General features: G+C 41.2%; 1 protein-coding gene across 5 annotated transcripts in view; it reads right to left on the bottom strand.

Moving 5' to 3' along the window:
• Nucleotides 1–582: 582 nt before the first annotated feature.
• Nucleotides 583–25,220, bottom strand: part of LOC121947736 (ecto-NOX disulfide-thiol exchanger 2) — a 242,114-nt gene continuing 217,476 nt past the window's right edge. For all 5 annotated transcript variants that reach the window (XM_042492831.2, XM_042492832.2, XM_042492833.2 and 2 more), the window contains 5 exons: nucleotides 23,808–23,954; nucleotides 12,150–12,206; nucleotides 11,224–11,329; nucleotides 5,837–5,922; nucleotides 583–1,400 (listed from right to left, as the gene is read on the bottom strand). In XM_042492831.2, coding sequence (XP_042348765.1) covers nucleotides 1,269–1,400; nucleotides 5,837–5,922; nucleotides 11,224–11,329; nucleotides 12,150–12,206; nucleotides 23,808–23,954 — 528 coding nt within the window. In that variant the 3' untranslated portion in view covers nucleotides 583–1,268. The remainder of the gene's footprint in view (nucleotides 1,401–5,836; nucleotides 5,923–11,223; nucleotides 11,330–12,149; nucleotides 12,207–23,807; nucleotides 23,955–25,220) is intronic.

Here is a 25,220-nt window from a genome sequence, read left to right as displayed (position 1 = left end):
AGATATAGTGGCCAAACATTGAATTACAGTGCTCGGGTCATTCACGTGAAGCCATGGCCCAGGAAGACTTTTCAGAGACTTACACTGCAAAAGAGACATCAACAGCCCCTGTGAAATGACTTGTTTCACTATCAGGACTTCATCTACTTTTTGATTTTTGGAAAGTCTAGATGAGCTGCATGGTTAAATGGTTTTATCCTTGATAATGTTAGCCTGGCGCTGTAACTAAAGTTAGCAGTTCGGCGGCAAAAAGTCTTCAATGTGCTTGCTCTGTGGGCCACATGATACAGAAGATCCGGGCATTTTTTTACTGCGGATATAGAGCTTTTCTGGCTTCATGCACGACTAAACAACTCTCATAAAAATGAACAGGGTCCCACTTCCAACGCTGTCTCCAGTTCTTTTTATATATCCATGCGCCTGCCCCAAGAGCAACGGCCGATGAGGAAACACCAAAACTCAGGTCATCACTCACTCCGACCAACAGTGCGACTTCCTCTCTCACTCACTCACGGACAGACCTTCACGTTTATGGGACTGGCCTCGCATGCTGCAGTCCAGCCAAAAATACTAGCTCAAACATTTTATATACTCAAACGTCGTTTTTATAATCAAAAATATCATCCAAGCATTTACAGTGTATTACAACAAATGATTCTATGCAACTGGTAACAGCCTTTACATAAAATGAAGAAATATATCCATTTTTGATCTATTTTACAAACCAGGAACAGCAAAAAGAGAAGAGAGGGAGGCCCAAGGCTTCGGAGGTTTGGAGTGTTCAGTTAGACCCTGATAAGCCTCCTCGGTTAGCCCTGTGGTCCTGGCTCACACCGACACCATACAGAGCCAGTCGCAGGCTCAGAAAGCACAATGCCCCGGCCCACGTGGGCGATAACTACATTATAATCCAGTGACTGTAGGAGCCGGTGGTCTTCTGCGACTACTGCAGAGTCGTTATGTCTAAAAATGCTTTGCAGACACTAAGAAACTGAGAGTTCATGAAGACTTTGTCACCGCGATTTGGTGTCAACATTCCTGTTACCTTGGAAATGCTGCGTTTTTACGTCCCTGAAATGCTCATGTAACATTCCCTCCTGATCTGAGATCTGTGCTCAGTCCTCTGTGTCCTTATACAGTCAGGTACAGTCCACCGTCTTTGATATTTTGCGAGTTTTATACTGTGTCTTTCGCATCTCTACGGTGTCCCTATTTTGTCTCATCTGTCTGTTGTCTCTATGATGTCCCAGAAGCGTCCTGGGCAGAGTCTATGTGCTCTTGATGCCCTGGAAGCCGCAGAAGTTCCAGCGTTTCTCCAGACTGGCTCCGACGCCAGTCAGCTCCTGTCTGAAGGTGCAGGGCAGTCGAGAAAGAAGAGCCTCCACCTCACTGGTGTTAATCTGAAACACACACACACACACACACACACACACACAATGCGATTTTATTTAAGAATTGGAAAAAGAATTATCACACTTGTTGTTGTATGAATGCCAATCAAATCTCTGAAAGCTGCAGACGCTGCTCTGGTCTACAGCGTGTCACCAGGGACTTTATCGCTTGCTGGCTGTCGATGCAGTTTCATTCAGTTTTAATCATCCTCGAACCTTGATGCTTGTTTTTTGACTGAATCATCATATTTTAATGGACTTTTGAAAAACCTTGTAGGCATTGGTGTGGATCTTAAATTCTGATATTAAAAATACATAAAGCAGCTTCAACTAAAGTAAGTATGCTGACTGGCTGTCTGTTATAAAGGCTCCACACATAGTATCAGCATATACAGTAACTCTGACCTCATTTATGCAAACGTCTCTTGTTTTGTCATGAAATCTCTGACTGAGACAAGCCCAATGTTAGGAAGGGATCAATATCAATATCAATATAAAATGATCTTTTCTTGCTGCTTGCTCAGTCACAAATATCAAGTGCATTAGACATTTTTTTAATTGATGGATGAAAACAGTGACACCTCCCTCATCTTCATTCATGATCATAAAGTGCATGTATCTATCTGTCTATATATATACATATTCATTATATTACATTACAAAACATGAAGTCCACATTGACAAGGTGAAGCAATTCGTACCTGAGGAAAAATGTTCAGTGAACTATATTCATAATTATCATAATTATATATTATTTTACAGAATTATTAAATTTTTTAAGCTTTTTTTTCCAGGTCATTGCTTTTTTTTTTTTTTAAATTTCTCTTTTGTCTGTCTCTATTTGGATTTTTTTTTTTTTAAATTTTTACTTTTTAAATTTTACTTTTCACAGATTTTTTCAAACCTCTAGGTCATTTCTTCTTTTGTCGCTCAAAGGGTTAAATAAATAATTTGATTATACTTCCATCTTTGCTGAGCAAGTTTTGTGCGAAAGAAATTAAAAGCCCGTCCCATACAGACGCCTGCCCAAAATATAAGCCTGTTGAGGTCAGGGATTGAAGCAAATATTAGCCTTATTAACTGAAGTTTTATGGTAGGTTAACTTTGCTCATACGTCCACAATTTATTCTTTTACACACTCCACACCTCCTCTGTACTCACACCTCGACTGCAATGAGAAAATCACAGCACAAGTGAATTTATAGCGAGGGTGTGACGGCATAGTGTCCACCTGACTACGCTTAATCTGGCTCACTGCGCTTGAGTGGGCTGAGGATCATCAGTCAACTGATGTCCTGAGGTGACATTGTCAAAATCCACCGTACGAGCTGCCGTAGACAACCCAGTGTCTTGCATTAATAACTTGATTGTTTGAGCCCTGCTGATGTCAGGACGCATTAAGGTCCATCATGGAGATAGGACTGCTGTGACATCACAGACAATGGAGCTGTGTGTGGAGCCACCAGATAAGCAGGGAGGATTGGGCTTGTTGCTGGGAGAGTCTGGTCCGTGATATTGACAAAACTCTGTGGGCTGCTTGATGTGTGTAGTGCAGAGTCAGTGTGGGAACAACAGATGCACAGGCAAACTCGTACACACACACAGACAGACAGGCGTGGGCGTACGCTGACATACACACGTGAACACACTTGACAAAAAGCCCAAAAGGCATGAGAGAAAAGACCGTCACGCTCTATTCTTTGCATGTGTGAGTATGAGTCAGGGTGCTGACGAGCACATTCAAACAAAGAGAACAGTGATTTCTTGGGGCAAACTTGTAGAGACAAAGTTTTTGACAAATTAATTCTCCCTAATAATGAGGAAGTTTAAGCAGCTTGAAATCTGAAGGTTTCAGCCAAGATGTTTAATCTTCAGTTCGGCAGATGACTGCAACTGTAAAGGGAGCGGTGACATCTGCCATTTTTTCTGAAGGTCTCCTCGTCGGGGTGGGGAGCAGAAATGGCCATTAATCTCAGTGTTACCTTTTGAAGGTGACATTGAAAGTTGGCCTTTTGAAAGCCTCGCGTAAGTGGCAGTGAAGAGCGATAATACGTCTAAAATGCCTCCTCAGAAAGATGGGGATAAAATAGCTGTGCTTTGCCAGACGGAGTGGAAACTAAGGGTGGTGTTTGGCTTCGAGTGTCAGAATGAGGGATCTAGTTTTAATATGTTCCGGCATCCAGGGAAATCACGCAACTAGCCAGACATACAGCTATGACATTTAGGGATAGAAAAGTGAGATAAACTGTCTCAAAAGTTTAAATTAAAAGTTTTTGAAGTATTTTGGATTCTATTTTTCACCAAACATATGTTCTGAGATGTCTTATTGTTTCTGATGCTGGGTTTTTGTGTGACTGCCTATATCTGCTTTTTTCCTTCTTGAATGTTTCCTTTGAATCGTTTTTTTCTTGGCTGAGAAGGCAGAAACACCTTAGCTTGTACTTGCAGCTTAATGAATGTTCATGTAATAGCTGCAGCCTACTGTACTTCACAAACTACTGATTCAAAATACTGAAGGGCATTTTTAGAAGAAGAGCGGCCCCTCAGTTTGTCTCTGTTGAACTACAAAAACACAAAACGTGCAGTGGTGTTATGAAGTCATGCGTCTTTTCACTCACAATCAATCTTTGGCTGCATACAGACACCAGCTGCAGAGCGCATTTTAACCAGAGAACAGCCAAACTTTTCATTTCAGCTGTTACAGAAACAATGTTGATTATCTGCAGCTGATCTAATCGGCCACAGGTGACATCTGCTGTTTTAACCACAGACAGTCTGATAAATACAAGGCTGCTACTTTATGTAAAAACATTTGATGAGAAATATGTTGGCCGGATATTTTGCAAAACCAATCCCTAGTAGACATCTCTCGCAAAAGAGATCTTAATGAGATTACAAAGGTACACAGTTTTCATCTAGCTCCAGTCTGTTTACATTGTGAGAGTTAGATGAGAGTATCAACACCACTTTTCAAAATTACTGAAACTAAATCAATGCTTTAACCCTCAAATGACCATTTGTATATCAGTTATTCATGTCATGTTATGCTGAATTAATGAAGAAATTATTGTTTTTCTCACATGCCTCTACAGTGAATGGAGAATCAAAAAAATAAAGACAATTTTTAATGAACTGAAGTCTTAGGCGACTGAGTTTAACAACAGCAATCACAACTCGTACGGTTTAATCCAAGTCTCATTTATCCAGTCGTATGCTCAATACTTCCCAAACAGTCCTGACAGACAACTGAATGGAAAGTGAAACTTTTCTAATGTTCTCTTCAAAGTCAGACTCCATTGACAAAAACAATAATTTTACCTCGCTGAACACTCGAGCCGCTGGTCTACCACTACCTTTATCAGGTAGTTAGTCTGTGGAATTGATTCAGATTCAGATTCAGACAACTTTATTTATCCCAGAAGGGCAATTCAGTTTTACAGTCTACCCAGACCAAACACAAACTGACAGACAGGAACAAGCAGCACTCAGTATTAGTAGTAGTATTTCAGTAATAGTATGTTAGAGACGTCAGTACATGGGCAAAGATGCACACTGGCGGCTCACGTGGTCCTGTGCATAATTACTCACATGAGGATTGGGCAGAATAAATAAATAATAATAAAAAAATTACCATGCTTAAATACATAAGTAAGTAAACATAAATAAGACATTGTAAAGCATTGCATTGCACATTAAATATAAACATTCACAGAATGTATGTATGGGCTTGTATTGTGTGAATTGGGTGTTTTAAAAGTTTAGTTTCGGATACAACAAAGTAACATAATAACACAAACTACTGAGTGAGGCAGTGGTAGACCAGCAGCTTCAGTGTTCAGTGAGGTAAAATGCTGTTAATACAGTCTGACTAGCTGAGTTTTCACTTTCCATTCAGTTCCTCATAGAAATGTCTGAGTGTTTGAGAAGTACTGAGCATATGACAGGATAAATGAGACTTGGATTATACTGCATGAGTTGTGTGAGGGTTTGTAAACGGATGTTTTTTGATGTAGTTTTGCTGTTGTTAAATGCGGCTCCCTTTTACTTTAATTCATCAGGGATTCTCTCCGGTTTTGGGCTCTTCATTCACAGCAGAGACATCCGAGAAAAAGAACGTTTTCTTCATTACAACCTCAACACAACACCAGGTGACTAACTGTTAAAAAATGGGTGATTAAGTATTCCTAAGTGCTTCAGCCTCACCTGTGGAACTTTCCTAAACAAGCATCCATTCCTCTGGAAAGGGCTCTAAAAGCATTTAAGAGCACTGTTGCGTTGAGGGGCTGCATCTCTTCTACACAGCAGGACTCTGGCTCACAACAGGCCCATACGTCAGCCCTGTAAGGGGTCTGACAGCGTGTGTATGGTTGCATCTAACCTAGAGTGATACTGAAGGGTGGCTCTGCTAATCTACTCCGCAGCTTTGATTCATGCATGCCTGTTACCTTGGTGTCCAAACGCTGCAGGTAGGAACAGATGTACTCGATGCTGGCTCCGAACGGGTGGACGTGCAGGAACGTGGAAATGATCCCTGAGGAAGAAAAAACAAGTCATGCAAAGATGTTAAAGCAGAGACATGCCACATGCCTCCAGATCCTGTCACCTGTCAAAAAATTGTCTAACCGCCAAAGGATGTACTCCCTCTCTCCTCTGAGTGAGTCTAACACAAGCTCCAAGTGGCTTCTCCCACAGTCCCAGTACTGTTAAGAGCCTCTTGTATATTGTGGCTCCAGATTAGAGGGAGTGTTTAATGACAGCTTTGATGCCGTTGTCTCTCATCAAAGCCATATTCTCCCCCAGCTCAAACAAACCATCTGCTATCAGCTCACACACAGGCCAGGAGAGATAATCCTCCACCTCTGCTTACTAACCACCTATAAAGCAGAGAGGGACCAACAGAAACAAACACACACAGCGTAAAAGTCACAAAGCTTTCCACTGGCTCAAACACCAGAGCTACCATATCACAATCACTTCAGACTCTTAAGAGGAAATTACTACTTCAAGACTCTCATTTTTGCCCCCTGCAGGAGGTCAGTCGATAACGCGACCAGAAACAATGTGCTAGCCCGAAGCTGCTCCACTGACAATGAATAAGAGACTGACTGGGAGTCTAATGGTCCATTCAGATACAATACCAAGTAGAATTTCATGTTGATTTATTTGCATGAAATCATCCACTGGAGTGGTTTTCCTTTCTGTTTTTTTATTTGCCTCAAAAGAGCCAATGAAGATATTCTCAAACTACTAATACAGATGTCTGCTGTAACTACGTGCGCCCACTCTGTGTGTGCAGATTGCCAAAATATGAGTGAGTAGGTGGGTTTACATGCAGCCTTATATTCCACTAATAATCAGAATAATAGCCCCATCAGGACAAAACAGCTCATGTAAACACCTCTATTGAAACACACTGGCCTGATCAGAAGGAATTTTTAGGTTCAGGTTGAAACAGGGTAGTGTAAATCTTTGATAATCTGTTCAGCAGCAAAATATTAGTGCCTAATAACCATATAAACATGTAATCATTTTATTTTTTATTGATTTCACATTTTTAATATAAGTTTTATTTATTTTATTTCATTTTTTATCAGTTTTATTGCTTTTATTGACTCTGTTGTCATTGTTTTTGGTCTTTTTCTTTGTATTATTTTATATTAACATTATACATCTTGCATTATTTGTCCTGTGGTTTTAATTTTAATCTAACTCTACCCTAGTTTCTTCTCGCTTATGCTCAATAGAACTGTTTCGCTTTCTGGTGTTGTATTGCCGTCTGTGTACCCCATTTCTGCTTTAATTTGTTTGTTGAATGACTTTGTAAACTCAGAAGTTATTATTATTATTATTATAAAACTTATTATTAATCCTACAATTCTTCTGGTTGTAATATATATTCCTTCTCCATATGTTTGCTCCATGTAGGGGTAACGTTAGGTGATGCAGAGGGTGTGTGTGCTGCACACTGCATGCGGTAACAGTAGTTTCTATGCCTTTCCCCTAAGCTGATTTTGAGAGAGAATTAATCATAAATTTAAAAAAAATCTTTGGCACTTTGCTAATGCTACATTCTTATGCACTCCCTAATTTTGAAACAGCAGCCTTTTGTGAAGTTGTTACAGGCTTCAATGTGAAGACTCTGTGTAACAATCATCTACCGCCTGCTTATAAAACATTTAGGGAACATTGTGTTCCCTAAGACTCCCTCTGTTTCTGTATTTTACACCACATCTCCTCCTGTCTGTCCTCTTTTGAGTCTTGCACAAATCGAAATTGCGAATCTAAAATACATCTAATGGAAAGCCATCAAATTCAAAGAAACACCCATATATCATTTTAGGCTTGCATGAGGTGGTATTTCAGGGGATTCAAAAAAGCCACATTTCATGAAACTGCAATGGAAACACTTTTTTGCTTTTATAGGTCACATGATGCTATGGCTTTGCACTTGTCAGTAGGAACTGTCTCCTTTTTTCATGATGCAGCAGGCGCTGCAAGAGTGCTATTGCATCACATAACTCCACATAAAGCAAAATTCCTCTGTGAAATCGCGGAATATCACTTCCCAGAAATCCCTGATACGTGGCCACTGTATGTATATGTATACTTGTCTTTCCACTATCGCTCATATTCGACTTCGATTGGAAATAATGAGAGAGCTAGTGCGGCGGCTGTAACAGAAATAAACCTGCTAATGTTTTGAACATCTATCGCCATGCTTCTTGGAATGTTATTGTCAGAGGAAAAGTCACATAATATCATCAGAAATGCAGTCATCTGTGTTTTATCAACATTTTGAAAATATTGCCCAAGTTTTACGCAAATCTGTAATGGAAACCCACCTAGAGACTATTGGATTTTTCCAAATCTGATGTGAATCCCGGTTTTGCTTTACAGTGTTATGCAAATTAGGAGGTTGTTCTCAACAGCAGCAGATGAGATTTCACCTTAAAAGCAAATCTCTGAGAATTTTCACAACTTTGCATGCATTCATGCTGTATCTGAAGGCACCACAACAATGTTCACTTGAGTTCTTACAGCTTTCACACCTGCTGCCAGTTTTCAACAATGCCATGGTAATCTGCTGGAGAGCCCTGGGCAAAACTGAGCTCTAAGCCCCTTCTGACCCCCACTTTCCCACTATTCTCAGACCTTTCAAATATCTATCAAGTACAATGCCTGCAGCCCAGAAACCAAACATTAACTAATGCTGTATTACTTCCTGCCCTCAGGTTTATGCTTTGCCAATTACTTAATGGAACTTTCATTCAACACAAATTTAAGAAAATGCACCCACCTTCGTCCTCATTATACTTAAAATGAGGGTGCTTGGGGCTGTGTCCACCAGCTTTTCTCACACAATAATTTGCACTTTATGCAGCAACAGATCAGGTGTTTAGTCAAAGTATGCAGGTTTTGAGCCTTACTCTCAAGCTCCTTTTGTTCACAGTTCAAACAACTACTTCTGTCACTTTTTGTGTGAAAGTGCCACACCATGAAGGCCGACGGGAGGCTGCTTTCAGACAGCGAGTGGTTGTTTTCTGTATAAACAGAGAGGCAGATGTGCCGCTGAGGTCGGCGGCAGCTGCAGGTGAGGAGAGGGAGGCTGCCGCTCTCGTGACCGTGCACAGCTCTTTTTTAGCTGCTTTCAAAATTTATGATGTTTCAACTTTTCCAGCTTGCTGTGGCGGCTCGCTGTGTGACCATGGCAACTACGGAAACCACAGCGAGGGAAGCAAAACTGACTTTAACTGTATCTCAGTTCCCTGAATCATACACCTGTTCACCTACAGAGATCAGACGGATCAATAAAAAAAATGCTACAGGAGCAAAATCAGCTTCAAAGTTGGATTACCTGGTCTGGGACAATAAACTATGTTTATGATAGTAGTTAGCAATGTGACCCCACTAATATTTGTTATATATATTTTATATATATTGCTATTTACTTTATTATAAAAGACAACCTGCAGAATTTGGCGGCATAATCAGATCGTACTGGGTGGAAAGCAGCAGCCTGTGGTGTACAGACTGGTAGGATCAAAGGTAGTTGGGAGATGTGCCGTTGTCTTTGCACACTACTTCTGCCGATTCAAAATGAAGGCAACCGCCCGCTGTTTGAAAGCATCTTCATAAGAGATGAGGGAAGCAGTGCGGTGCAGCCAAAACAGCGCAGCAATATAGAACAGGTATAAACACGTTTGCTTTTCGACATGCTCGACAAAATTGAGACAGATCAGACAAAAAAACGTTCTTTTTGAAACATACAGACACTTTAAACAGGGTTCCCACACATTTTTTACCCAATAATTTTTAAAACTTTTCCATAACTTTGCCATGATACTTCACCCATTTCCATGACTTTATTAAAGTAGTTTAAAATAGGTAGGTTTAAGTTTTCTAGAGGCTATACTGGTGCTCGCAGTGGTCGGGCTGTCTTGTTGCTTTTTCCCTTTAGAGTGGCTGACTAGTCGTTCCCCCCATGTTGCCATCATCAAACGTTTTGGTACGGAGCCGACATCCAGTACCACTTGGGTCTGCCTCTCTTGAGCCATATATTGTATTTGTGGCTCAAAAGCAATACATTATTAAACATGCACTTCCTAGGCATGTTCAGATAAGCAACTACTAGCCCTCTGCAGCTGCCATAAGTGGCAGTTATACCTTAAGTTTCATTATTAATGTTTGAGTTGAATTAAATAATGCTTTGGGTGGCTAACTTTACTTGCTCATTAGACATTCCTGCCACTGACAAGCTGTGTATGCCAATGTGTATCATGTGATGTTAGTGAAATTTCAACAGTCACACAGTGCAGAGCTACATTTTAGATTATTAATACAAGGAATTTATATTGCATAGTGTGTTTGGGGATTTTAATGAACATTTGAAACATTAGCCAAAACAACAGAAGAAACATAACAAAAATGTTAATGCAACACCTTTGTTTAAGGTAAAGATTGGCATTTTTTTAAAAGATTTTTATGCACTCAATAGATATATTTATCTCAAATTTTGATCACAAAACACAGGAGTGTTGAGTAGCCTTTTATTGAGACCATCCCAAGGCACAACTGTGTAGTAATGATGCTGTTTAATCGGCATCTTGATATGCAACACCTGTCAGGTGGACAGATTATTTTGGAAAAGGCAAACACAGATTAAATTTTTGGTGACCAACATTTAAGAGAAATATATCTATTGTGTGCATGAAAGAAGTCTTAGTTCTTCAAATTAAACCTGTGAAATATGGGAGAAAAAAAAGTGTTAGCGCCTTCAAATTTTTGTTCTGTGTGTATTCATAACTAAAACATTTAGTTAATTCCAAAACAGTAGGCCTACCAGTTTTGCTTTTTTTAAAACATTATTTTTATTGCATTTTGTCTTTATTTGATAGGACAGGTTAAGCGTAAAAGGGGGAGAGAGAGGGGATTATATGCAGCAGAGAGCCGCAGGTTGGAATCAAACAAAGGAAGGACACTGCCTCAGTACATGGGCCGTCTGCTCTACTAAATAAGCTACTGGGCGCCCCAAGTGTCTCTATTTTCATAAATTTTCCAGGAATTTCATGACCATAGGAACCCTGTTTAAATGTGCGTATCCTTTCACTTTCATATTTTTGAAGGGACTGTGTTTCTGAAATGACCACAAACCAGCTGCCACAGAAAACATGGAGGAAACTTCAAAAGATGTGTATTCATGGTAATGCATAATAACATATGTGGTTACCACTACTACCACTGAGTACTTTACACTGTAGGTAAAATATAGCAAATATGACATTCACATATTAGTGATTTTAGAAGTGCCAGAATGTGATTTGTGTCAGCTTACCAACTAGCAGTGCCTCCCTCTCAGAGTGGACAGGACTCGGTGGATTCTTCTCTGTAGGACCTTCCTTCTCCTGACTGCAGGACACCACCGTTGACACTGTGGCCTCCTGCACACACACACATATACACACACACACACACACACACACACACAGAATAACACTGTTACCTTAAATGAATCTACTACGAGCCACACTTTGACTGTGGCTGGCGAGAAGTAAACAAGCCTAAACATAAGCTGATAGATGGCACACAATAAAAAGACAAACACAAACGAGAATGAACGCATCAGAAAGTTTCACCACCAACACATTAATGCGGAGAGACAATGAGGATGAGGATAATGAGGCGAGGGAGAATTTTTAGCCAGCAGCTATAATTCTGATAGAGGGATGAAATGTGTGTCACACACGGAGACACAAAAAGGAGACGAGTGTTAGAAGAACAAATAGCGAGAGAGGGAGAGACTTGGAAGGGAAATGATCAAGCTGTTTGTTTCAGATCTCTGACAGGTGGCAGAAACATAGCAGAGGAATAACAGAAGAGTTTTTGTCTGTTTGTTGTCCTACATACTATTGTGTGTACTATTTCCACTTATGGTGTGGGATGCCGGGTGGCCCTTTTCTGTTTTTAATCTATCCATAACACTCTCTGCTAGAGTGTGGGTGTGTAGACATACACACATGTGAGAGCCACTTTGACTTTATGACTCCTTTATTTTCCAGCCTAGTTGTGTCTGGGTGATTTATTCAATGACAAATGCAGTTGCAGTGAACTGGATTGGCCTGTAATGATCTGTCATGCCACTGGAAGAGGTTAGAGAGGAGAGTCGGAGGAGGAGGAGGAGGAGGAAGAAGGGAGAAGGGAGAATGAGGACACAATACAATATCTGGAGAGGAGCAGGGGGGGCAACCTTTTTCCACTTACGCTGGTTTGATTAGCGCTCTCCTCGCTGCCTCTGTCATCTTGCGTCGACATCTCCAGCTGCGGCACATTAGAAACATATGAGGAAAAGCCACAGAGAAACAAGCTAAGCACTAATGTAGACAGACGGGGGGAGTGTGGTGGCACACAGCATGGTGTGCAAAAACAGACAAATACGGGCTTTGTTTATTTTTAGAATAATGTCCAGAAATGTGCTGATTTTCAACATTCAAAGGGAAGCAGGGACACTGAAATCCATATGGATATAATTAACTCTTTTTGAATCAAAATTGGCACAAAACAGTCAGCTAATAAATCTGAAACAATTAAAGACTTTGTGAGTTCTGATTTACTGGGAATATATTAGTGCAGAAATGATTACTCCATTGTCTGATTAGACTCAGTGGTTCTCAACCTTTTTGTTTCGAAGTATGCCTTTAGCCTTAGACAGTGGGCTTAGCTACCTCTTCACAGTGAAACTTCAATAACCAAGATGTCTCTTTGTTCTTTTGCCTTTGTACAACAATCAAGAGTAGATTTTGACATGTACTATCATAAACTACCTTTTCAATTTCATTGTTCTGCTCAGCTGCTTACTAGTTTCTATACTGTTGTTATTTGCAACCCCTGGTGTTGTAGTGTAAATAGTCAAGTTTTTTGCTTTAATTTATCATTATGAAGTAAATGTTGATTGCACAATGTAATGGCTGTAGAATAATGACATCAACAGTGTTAAAGAAGTATTTCATGGCTGGAAAGATTGCCTTTGTATAACACTGGGCTATCCATACAGCTGACAGATGCAAATACTTTTTAAATCGGTGCTGCAGGGAACAGACTTAACAGAGTGCTCAGGAGGTAGAAAACCTACAATTACCAGAATGCATTGCACCACACCAGGCCATACCATATGTGTGAAACAAACCCATATGTGTGAAACAATGTCAGCTGTCTGGTAATAAATGATCTCATATTACAGTTAAACAATAATCTAAACTTTGTTTCTGAAAATATTTGAGGCGAGAAATACTCAAGACAATCACAGAATATTGGTTTATATTTGATCAGCGCTGCTTAGCTTGACTGTTTGATCTCAGTTTTTTCAGACTAAAATGTTTTAGGTGAGAAATAGGCAGTGCAGTACAATGATCTTGATTTATATTCAATAAGTACTGCCTGACTTCACTGTTTGATCAGATTTTGGTCCAAGTTTGAGAGAGAGAGAGAGAGAGAGAGAGAGGGGAGTTTTTTAACATTCGAAACAGCAAGTCTGAACAAAAAACAGTGGCTGTCAAGTTTGAGGGCATTTACAAGTCAGGAGGGGTGTGAAAAGACACTGTTTCGTTGCATTATAGAAAGTGTAGGCTTGATTTTTTGGAGCTAGCCACATATGAAGGAGGGACTAAACTTGATTTTTTAAAAAAATTTTATGTCAATGTGTTTTAAAGTACCCTTTTTAATAGCAGATCTTGCACAAACAAACCAAAGACACATTTACCTTTGGCGTGCAAAAAGTGGACAATAAAGTATTATCTATTTCATTCTATTCTATTCTGTCCTACTCAACTCTATTCTAAATATTAGAATATCTCAACCTCTGCTGCTTTGGTTTTGACCATTTTTCTTCTAATGTGTCTCTTGCAAGTCCCCCAACTTGATAGAAATGCAATACTAAGTACACCTTTAATTAACAAAAAAGAATCACCTGATCAGTCAATAATGAAAATAATCACTAATGGCAATGCTAAAACATATATGAGAAAAAAAAAAAGCCTCAACGACCCGCATTGTGTCAGTCCAGTAATGTGTGGTGACAGCTTGGCAACAGCAGGAACTGTGATTGGACCAGTGAAGGATAACTGATGGCATGAAAAGATCTCCTAAATGTGACAAATAACCCCACAACGACCGCTAATCTTCAAAGAAACCTACACCCAAAAATTGATTTCTCTTTCTCCCTTTAATGAGACTGCCTCTCATGATTCATGTTTGCCCACATGCAGGAATTTAATTAGCATATTTCCCAGAGCTAACAGCTGTGGCGACACATTCCTTATCAAACTCATCACCATTAGCGTGCTATTGACAACTCTGTCAGTCCGGGTTGACGTGAAGGAAGAGACATTTTGGCAAATTACTAATTCACCTCTGCGTTACGTGTAAAACCTGCCGTCGGCTCGTGCATCTCAAAGCAAACAGACAACACATGGAGCAGCTCCCCGCGCGGATTGAGAGTCTCTCATTTGTATTATTATCCAATTTAATAGGCGATTGAACCTGAGGCTCATTTTAATGACAGCCCTTCCTCTCATTATGCCGAGCCAGAAGGAACATTAACAAACATTAGCGCTTGAATATTGGGAATATGGGACAACACCTGAAACATTAGTAAACATGACGCGTCTAAGAGAGAAAAATGACCCTTGAAACTTGAAATTGTTTAATAAGATTGTAGATCACACTGCAATGTATTTAGCAGCATAGAAAAGCTCGCCTCTGATCAATAGTAGATGGGGTTCTGTTGGGAAAAACATGCCTCAATGTAAGCAACACATTCAATCAAATAACAAATGGGATGTTGGGATGGATGAATAATGAAGCAGCGTAGGCTCTAATTGATGATGTATAACAGCTCGGAGACGGCACCGGTGGTTTACCTCTTACGTGTTCTGCAGGTAATATCCCCTCATGTGGTGATCACACTATTACTGCGTGTACATATTGATATCAATGTGATGTCTTAGTTACTGCCTCGCAGACTGTGCTGATGTAACCGAAAGGACAAAATGTTCAGGAATGAGGGAACGTGATTGGGTTTTCGTAGGTGGTTGGTGTCACATAATATCTCAGCTGCAGACAAATAAGGAAACAATTTGACTGCGGCCGACCATGTTGAATATGTTTCCATTTCGGAAATGAAAGGATTCCTTCTGGGTTTTTTGATGTGGCTGCAGTGAGAACAGAGGAGTGGACAAAATAACAAAAAGGACAAAAAAAACATCCTGTCTGGTAGAGGAGCACACATTTGAAGGAAAATGCAGTTAGTTTATATGTGATGATTCGAGTGTTTTTGCAATAAAGACTATTTTTAAGACTTTTAAAGATGATGTGAGACTAATTTATTTTCTGCAACTGTGTGTATTTGACATGTTTTGTGTAATTTGCACTTTTGTTCCAGGGAACTTCCACTACACCAGACTGCTGCACATCCACATAAAAAGTGGCAAATTTTCCTGCTTAAGATTTATACCTCCAACAGGCAGGTTAACGGATAGTTTTGCATTTTCCCACTCACATGCCCATATGTACATGTGACACAGGTTTCGCTTGCTGTGATAATTGTTCCTCTTCACACTGGTTATTAAAAAATCCCCTTCTGAAATGCCAGCAATGTAAGTGATGGGGGACAAAATCCACTGCAGTCCTAGTTCTGTGCAAAAATACATTCCAAAGTTTATCTGAAAGTAATATGAGGCTTCAGCAGTTAAACAAATCAAGTGGATAAATTCCAAAGTTAGTCTTTTTAATACAGAATTCCCTCTTTGTGTTTTCACAGACTGTGTTTCAGTGCTGAGCTGCAGTGGAGGGACAGCAATGCAAAAAGGGAATCTCAAACTCAAAAGACTTTTTAACTTTGGAAGCCACTCAGTTGATTGATCTAACTCAGACTGTTAAAGCCTCATATCAACTATAGTTATACTTCAGAGTGTATTATTACACTCACAGTGGAGGCGCATTTAGAAGGGAGTTTTACTCGCCGTAATGAAGAAGAGGAAGGAATACAGTGCGCAACAACTGTTTCAATGTTTATATGGGCTGTGGTGGAAACTGTCTCAAACACTCAGGAAACAGCATTAAATGAATTTGGGAGCAAAATATATAATTTATACACTATATTTTGGAGAGATTATACCGAATTATAGAAGCCAATTAAATTGTCCCCCTCTCTCTCTGGAGAGAGTCAGTGGTTATTAATGGGTAAAGCGGAGCACAAAAGTCTTACAGGATTGTTTCTCTACTGCTTACAAAAGGTCACTGAATCATCCCATGATGGCACATAATGCCAAGACACATGTAACATGTGACACAGTTACAGCATCATGCTTGTATAACATAACATCACGTAACATCGCGTCACATGGCCCCCCGAGGTCAAAGCTCCAACATCTAAACGTGAAGAAATGAAGAACACGGCAATAAATGATAAATCTGAATGATCCATGCTAATTTATTTTCCCAAAACACCTGACTGTAAGACAGAACTGAAAAACTGTGAGACGGTTAAGTGTTTTGGTGGTGGGATGGTGGGAAAAATGGTAGCATCTAATGTTGGAAGAGTGAGAAAGAAGTTTTCTTCAATATTTTACCTAGAGCGTATTTCCTGTGACTGTCTACCTCCCTCTACATTTATGATGACGCTGACATGCACCAACGTTAACGCTCAGTGTTGTGCTGTACAGAGACTGTCACCTGGAACAGATGGGTACACCAGTGACATGGGAACTGCTGCAGGCACCACTAGGTTGGGGAGTTGACTTTGGAAGAATTCATTATTCAGAGATGGTAGTTTTACTTTGTTAATGTTTTTATAATTCATGGCCATATTTATGCATGATAACGTGATCCTAACTTTGGGAGCTTTCATATCCAGGACCAGGTCCTGGATCTGAGTACACTTGACCCCAAAGTGCAGTTCATTTTATTAGTGTGAACACTGTGTACCCGGGCACGGTTTGTCAACCTGTGCCCCAATAAATTTGAAAAATGGTCTTGAGAACTTGTGTACTCTGGTATGGTACACATCACCACCAACTGTGCCAAAACATGGAGAAAAACTACTATTTAACGTAACAACAAAAGGTTTTTAACTGGTTATGAGACAGTCTCAGTTTAATTTAATTGATGCCTTTATAGACACCACGCCAGCAGGTATGAATCAATCGAATGAATCTAATATGAAAACTTCATTAGTAAAAAACACCAAGTACAACAGACGTGATCAATAATGAATCGTTGAAAGCATTTTATCATGTTTCATAAGTACAAGCGTGAATGAATCTGTTGGTACTTGTTATTGTGCGATGGTGATTTAGACATTTCTGCGTATAACTGTATGTCCTATTATGTTTTTATTGTTGTTATTGTTGTTTGTAACTTATTCCTATTCAGCTGTCTTGGCCAGGTCTCCCTTTAAAAGGAGATCATTGATATCAATGCGACAGGTTAAATATGGGTTAAATTAAAAAAAAAAAAGTTTGCTAGTGGTTTACTCTTGACAGCATACATACTGTCTCTTTTTCAAATAAATGCTGCTGAAAGTCTTTAACTTCACATTACTAGTTATTCTTTCTTTTCCACATTACTGAAACTGAAGGATGAACTGAGGAACATCATGACCTGCGATAATGTTTTGATAATTGTTAATTTTGTTGAGTTGTAGAGCAAGTAGAAACAGGACAGTTTTGAGGAAAATTAACAAGTTACAATTTTGTAAATGTTGACAGTCTTACTTCCTATCTATGTTCAGCTGGTACACCCTGCTGCAGGCCATATCATGGATAATAAAGCATGGTGTAAATGTACAAGTATTTTCATTACTGATGAAAGGTGCAATATGTGATTCTGGGGAAAGACAGTTGATTGTTGAGTCTCATTCCCAGGTCCTCAAATATCGGTACTTGACAACCTGGGATTGAAACTCAACAATCAACTATCTTTCTCCACAATCGTATACTGCAGCTTTAAGCAACCAATTTACAATTTATCATTATATCATTAAATTTAAAGAAAACAGTCGGAAATCTTATAATTTCCTAGAGTCAAAGGTGATCTTGTCAAGTTGGCTGTTTTACCTGACCAGCACTTTAAAACCCAAAGATGCTCAGTTCACTGTCCCGTAGGAGAAAAAAACAACAAAAAAAAACAATGTTTAAAATTGTTTTCTGCCAGCTGACTTATAGGTTAATAAACTAATTGTTTCTGTACTTAAGATACTGTACAGCCACATTGCAGTGCCACCATTTATGAGCCTTGTGTGAACATCTTTGTCAATATAAACTGTCACTGAAGGATTGTTACACTAATGCAAAACTTAAAACTGTGGAAAAGACAAGTTTACTGCAAACAAAGGACAGCTGGTTGGTTAAATATGTTTTCTGTTATATGCATTATTGGACAATAACAGAAGCTAAATGAAGGGAAGTCATTTAACTGAGCCACTTAAAACGTAAAAGCTGCATTTTTAAGATTTCTGGATGGAAATTAGAAATTGAATAGCCGATTATACTGTGTGTTAAAAAAGAATGAACTAAGCTCCCTGGGAGGAGAATGGGAACACCAGAGCACTGACTGAAGTTAGAAATCGTCTGTCTCTCTGCGGTAGGTCCTCTCCCGCAGTGATGATATCATAAAGATGCACCCAAAATAGCTACTTTAGGATATTTGATGATCTTTGAAATAAGTTTTAAACTAGTTCAAATTATTCAGTCATTTTCTCGACCCCAAAACTACATATTACCACCATCACATCCTGTCCTTTTGTTTATCTGTGATTTATTTCTCCAATATCTTTCATGCATTGAAACTCATCTTGAACTAATTTCTTTCTTATCAAAGTGCAAATTAGATAGTGTTCACTTTCAAGCAAAGAGTCACCCAGAAATGAACTTTCATATCGAACTGTAGAACGATGAAGCTCAGTTTGTCTGTGTGTCCTTCACACTAAGATCCGTTCATCCGATGTATTTCAAACTTCTTGGGTGTATTGCTGTGGACCCAAGGATGTGCAATGTCAAATTTGGTGCAATTTCAATGCACCACACGGTCAGTGTTAATAAACTTTGGATTAACAAGTAAATGACTCTCTATACAGTCGTGGGGGCGGGGCTTCACAGCTCTGCAGCTGTGGCTCACTGACAGTAGTTCCTTTTTGCTGCTGAATGCTGAACATACTAAGGTTAAAACTGAACCGTTCACTTCTCTGGAGTCAGTGAGCATAAGTTGATGACCTTCAGGAACAGCGTCACCCTAACCCTAATACTAGTAATGTTACCGGTAAAATATCATGCTGTACTTTATAACAGCTGTGGCTTATGTCAACACTGCAAATAATACATTTTGTTTGAAATCAATACTTCTGCAAAAACTGGGCATATATGGTGGGATTTGAGAACGTTTCTGGCCTGATTTTTTAATTTGTACGGCTTATGTCACCTGCAGTGTACAGTGGGGAGACAGGACCAGTCATGCCCCAATCAACTGCTTCCAACCAGGTGTCATGTGTTTGGATGAATCTCTGACATGCCAGAAATTGTAGTCAGTGGTTGTCAGGCTCTCGCACAGTTGTAGCATGAATTCCCCAAGGTCAAGGCCTTTTTTCTCTTACTCACTTAATAGTTATGTGTATATCCAGCTAGTTTGTTGGTGCTGCTAACTTCCTAACTCCAGTATGTGTGCGCGTGTGTGTGTGTTGCAGAGATAGCAAGGGAGACTGAGAGAGAGAGAGAGAGAGAGAGACAGAGAGGATATCAGAACTTGGATGGAGCCAGTTTTGCAGAAGTGGACTTTTAAGTTCTTTTTGAGACATCTGTCTCTATATTATTGTGAATGATACCTCTGCTAACAAACAAACTTATACATATCATGACTGACAATCGTAAACAGCCAGAATGGTCCGCTGGAGCCGACGCTCTGTTATCTATTTTACACATACACTGTGAACACTCAGGCTTCATGATTGAAATGTACAATGTGATTAGATAAATTATGAGCTTTGGATTTACATTGCAGACTGTGAACATGTACTGTAGGAGTTTTTCAACAGATTTGACTCCACCACCTCACCCTCCCCACTCCACCAAAGCCCGGACCTGTCTGGGCATTCACACCTCCGCCACCCCCCTCCCCCCATGTCACCTCAGACACCAACAGCCCCCCCATCACACCATGTCACCCCCCTCCACCCCCTACCAGACAGATCCACACACTCCACCCCCGTCCACCCTCAGCAGGAGTCACACCACAGCTCCACCCCCCGCCTCTCCATTACTTCTGACCAGGTGAGGAGGGAGCTCAGGAGGACAAAGTCAAGGAAAGCCACTGGCCCTGATGGCATCAACTCCAGACTGCTTAAAGACTGTGCAGACCAGCTCTGTGCCACTCCTCTGGAGAACCTCCTGTGTGGTCCCTGTTCCAAAGACCTCGCACCCCAGGGAGCCCAACCACTTCAGGCCAGTGGCTTTAACCTCTCACCTGATGAAGACCATGGAGAGGATTGTTCTCACCGACCTCCGGCACCTGGTGAGCAGCAAATTTGGTGCAATTTCAATGCACGACACAGTCAGTGTTAATAAACTTTGGATTAACAAGTAAATGACTCTCTATACAGTCGTGGGGGCGGGGCTTCACAGCTCTGCAGCTGTGGCTCACTGACAGTAGTTCCTTTTTGCTGCTGAATGCTGAACATACTAAGGTTAAAACTGAACCGTTCACTTCTCTGGAGTCAGTGAGCATAAGTTGATGACCTTCAGGAACAGCGTCACCCTAACCCTAATACTAGTAATGTTACCGGTAAAATATCATGCTGTACTTTATAACAGCTGTGGCTTATGTCAACACTGCAAATAATACATTTTGTTTGAAATCAATACTTCTGCAAAAACTGGGCATATATGGTGGGATTTGAGAACGTTTCTGGCCTGATTTTTTAATTTGTACGGCTTATGTCACCTGCAGTGTACAGTGGGGAGACAGGACCAGTCATGCCCCAATCAACTGCTTCCAACCAGGTGTCATGTGTTTGGATGAATCTCTGACATGCCAGAAATTGTAGTCAGTGGTTGTCAGGCTCTCGCACAGTTGTAGCATGAATTCCCCAAGGTCAAGGCCTTTTTTCTCTTACTCACTTAATAGTTATGTGTATATCCAGCTAGTTTGTTGGTGCTGCTAACTTCCTAACTCCAGTATGTGTGCGCGTGTGTGTGTGTTGCAGAGATAGCAAGGGAGACTGAGAGAGAGAGAGAGAGAGAGACAGAGAGGATATCAGAACTTGGATGGAGCCAGTTTTGCAGAAGTGGACTTTTAAGTTCTTTTTGAGACATCTGTCTCTATATTATTGTGAATGATACCTCTGCTAACAAACAAACTTATACATATCATGACTGACAATCGTAAACAGCCAGAATGGTCCGCTGGAGCCGACGCTCTGTTATCTATTTTACACATACACTGTGAACACTCAGGTTGTGGCTTCATGATTGAACTGTACAATGTGATTAGATAAATTATGAGCTTTGGATTTACATTGCAGACTGTGAACATGTACTGTAGGAGTTTTTCAACAGATTTGACTCCACCACCTCACCCTCCCCCACCCACCAAAGCCCTGACCTGTCTGGGCATTCACACCTCCGCCACCCCCCTCCCCCCATGTCACCTCAGACACCAACAGCCCCCATCACACCATGTCACCCCTCTCCACCCCCCTACCAGACAGATCCACACACTCCACCCCCGTCCACACTCAGCAGGAGTCACACCACAGCTCCACCCCCCGCCTCTCCATTACTGCTGACCAGGTGAGGAGGGAGCTCAGGAGGACAAAGTCAAGGAAAGCCACTGGCCCTGATGGCATCAACTCCAGACTGCTTAAAGACTGTGCAGACCAGCTCTGTGCCACTCCTCTGGAGAACCTCCTGTGTGGTCCCTGTTCCAAAGACCTCGCACCCCAGGGAGCCCAACCACTTCAGGCCAGTGGCTTTAACCTCTCACCTGATGAAGACCATGGAGAGGATTGTTCTCACCGACCTCCGGCACCTGGTGAGCAGCGCGAGGGACCCCCTGCAGTTCGCGTACAGGCCGGGCATCGGTGTGGACGACGCCGTCATCTACCTGCTGCACCGGTCACTTTCGCACCTGGAGGGCCCCGGGAGCACTGTGAGAGTCATGTTCTTTGGCTTCTCCAGTGCTTTCAACACCATCCAGCCTGCCCTGCTCAGGGGAAAGCTGGAGGGAGCCGGGGTCGACCGTCACCTGGCTGCATGGACCATCGACTACCTCACCAACAGACCGCAGTACGTGAGGCTCAGTGACTGTGTGTCTGATGTGGTAGTCTGCAGCACGGGGGCTCCACAGGGTACAGTGCTCTCCCCGTTCCTGTTTACTCTGTACACATCAGACTTCACCCACAATACTGACAGCTGCCACATCCAGAAGTTCTCCGATGACACAGCCATCGTTGGATGTGTGTCAGAGGGGGACGAGCTGGAGTACAGGGAGGTCATCACCTCCTTTATCTGCTGGTGCGAACAGAACCACCTGAGCATCAACGCCAGCAAGACAAAGGAGGTGGTGATTGACTTCAGAAGGAAACCACCTCAGTCTGCACCGGTGAACATCCAGGGCCTGGACATTGAGATCGTGGAGAAGTGCAGGTACCTGGGTGTTCACCTCAACAACAAACTGGACTGGGCACACAATACAGATGTCCTGTACAGGAAGGGCCAGAGTCATCTCCACCTGTTGAGGAGACTGAGGTCCTTCGGTGTGAGCAGGACTCTGTTAAGGACATTTTATGACTCGGTGGTGGCATCAGCCATCTCCTATGCTGTGGTCTGCTGGGGCAGTGGAAGCACAGAGCGGGACAGAAAGAGGCTGAACAAGCTGGTCAGGAGGGCCGGCTCAGTCTTGGACTGTCCCCTGGACTCCATCGAGGAGGTGGGTGAGAGGAGGATGTTGGCTAAGCTGACATCCATCATGGACAACCCCTCTCACCCCCTTCATGAGACTGTGGGAGACCTGTGCAGCTCCTTCAGCAGCAGACTGCGGTACCCACGCTGCAGGAAGGAGCGCTACCGCAGGTCCTTCCTTCCATCGGCCATCAGGCTATACAACACCAGCCTGAGCCAACAATAACCTGGACTCACTACAATCAAAAGTTTCTGCCAGTTGCATCTATGCACATGTCACTTTTTTGCCTAATTATCCTTATCCTTATTACTATTTACTACAACTACTTTTTCTGGTATATCTTTGACTTTTGTATTTAAAACCTGTACATTTTTTCTTCTTCTTGGATACATGCCTATTTTTGCACTCTTGTATATTTTATATTTTATATTTTGTATATATTGATATTTTTATATATTTTTCTTCTGTACACACGGCTGCTGTGACAAGTTAATTTCCCACAAGTGGGATAAATAAACGTGTCTAAGTCTAAGTCTAAGTCTAAGTCTAAACAACAACATTTCCAAAATGGGTTCAAAATTTACTCTGTATGCCCAGATCAAGTGTATTTCACCAGTGTTGTTGACCGTGAGTAGCTGCGACTTCTGTGTGTGCATCGGGGGGATTCAATGATTTAGGGACTCCGGGGAAACGCTGTCTTGCTTTGCTTTTCCTGCCTTTCCTTATTAGAAATGCTAGCTCTGGCAGTAGTAGGAGAGGTACTCAAAACGTTTCTCAGTATGACCAGTTCATGAAAAAGATGCACGCAGCAATCCCACAGGCCGAGCAATCGGCGCGTTCCAAACAGGCATGTTTTGAACGAGCACATTTTGAACAGGCAGTACACTAGTAAAACCCAACAAGGAAACATGGTCTTTCTCTTTCTTCATTCTCAGAAATCCCATCTGACAAAAGTGTGTTTTCTGTCAAACTCACCTGCATTACATTTGTGTGTGTGTTTTGCAGGTTCTGAAGTCCCTCCTTCAGGGTCTGCACTTGGTTCTTCAGCTGCTGTTTGTCCTCCAAACTTTTCTCCAGCTCTGCCTCACGCTGTTTTAATTCTTCCCTCATTTTTAACAGTTGCTGCAAAAAAGGGGGGAGAACAGTAAGCCACTAATGCTACTGTGAACTAACTAACCGTGACGATTCTAACCTCGTACTCAAACAGCTCTGGAAGCAGAGGAACAATCAGCCATTTGTTTTATTAAAATTTAGCATGTAATCCCTAAATTGGTAATTAGAACTTCAGTTTAATACAAAAAAGCAATTAGATGCCGACGTGAATGATATCTTCAAAAAACAATTCTAAAGACAAAAAAAAATCCACTATGTCTTATTCTTTTCTGTTGTATGCGCCAAATCTTTTGCTGGTCCAACACTCAAAAACACCATTATATACATAGAAGAAAACATTATGAGAGAATTAACACTCACTGGAGTTTTGTATTTGCTTTGGGTGACACGAGAACTGGTATATAAAAAAGCTTTGATAGCTAAGTTATCTGCTAAACACAGATGGAAAGATTTACCTCCCGCTGTGTTAATTTCAACAAAACGAGGGTCGGCGAGGTGCAGGGGGTCCTTACAGCCAGGAATTTCCATCTGCAAAGCTACACATTAAGTGCCTTTGTGTTGCACGCATTATAATTAACAAGCGTGGAAGCAGGTTTTCAGAACATGCTGATAATATTCCATTGCAATTTGTGTGTCTGCGTGATACAACACGTGGACCCTGGCAAGGAGAGGTATCCAATTTCAGTGTCTTCCAGTTCATTTAATCCATTCACCTAATCTTTTCATAAACACACCGAGAAAGACGTAAGCTGTAAAGGTAATTACTCTCAGTGTGTAGAAATGAACAGCAGGGCCTTAATGGATTCTCTTCTTCTTAACATGAATCGATCGTGATTTCCATCACTTGTGACAGCTAGCTTAGTGAGGACACTTGACAAACGCTAGGATGAATCAGATTAGTAGTTCTTTGGTATTGAAAAAGTTTGAAAGGTTTCTGAAATTATAAGTCTTGCTCTTTTTGAAGTGGAAAGATTGGTCCTCATTTAACAATAAAAAAGATTTAGACATTGAGAAGTCAATGTCACCAAAACCATGTAATCTCTGAGTTTTGCCCAGTGGATGACATGAAATAAAACTGTATATGTTCAAATATCAGTTCTTTCAACCCATCCACACTCCCAGCACCTTAAATACAGACACTTTATTAGTGGCCCTCGAAGTCAGTTACAGACACGCCAAGGCGCTCTTTAGCATCTGTTCGCGATGCACAGGGTCGCGTCATAATCTGATGCTCTGGTGTAGTATAAAGAGAGAGAAAAACTTGAGTATGGTGGG

The sequence above is a fragment of the Plectropomus leopardus genome, chromosome 8 (genome assembly GCF_026936395.1).
Source record: "Plectropomus leopardus strain MGB_pleo_1.0 chromosome 8, ASM2693639v1, whole genome shotgun sequence".
Lineage (NCBI taxonomy): Eukaryota > Metazoa > Chordata > Actinopteri > Perciformes > Serranidae > Plectropomus > Plectropomus leopardus.
Note: the sequence above shows the minus strand (reverse complement) of the source record. Positions and strands in the feature narration are given on the sequence as shown.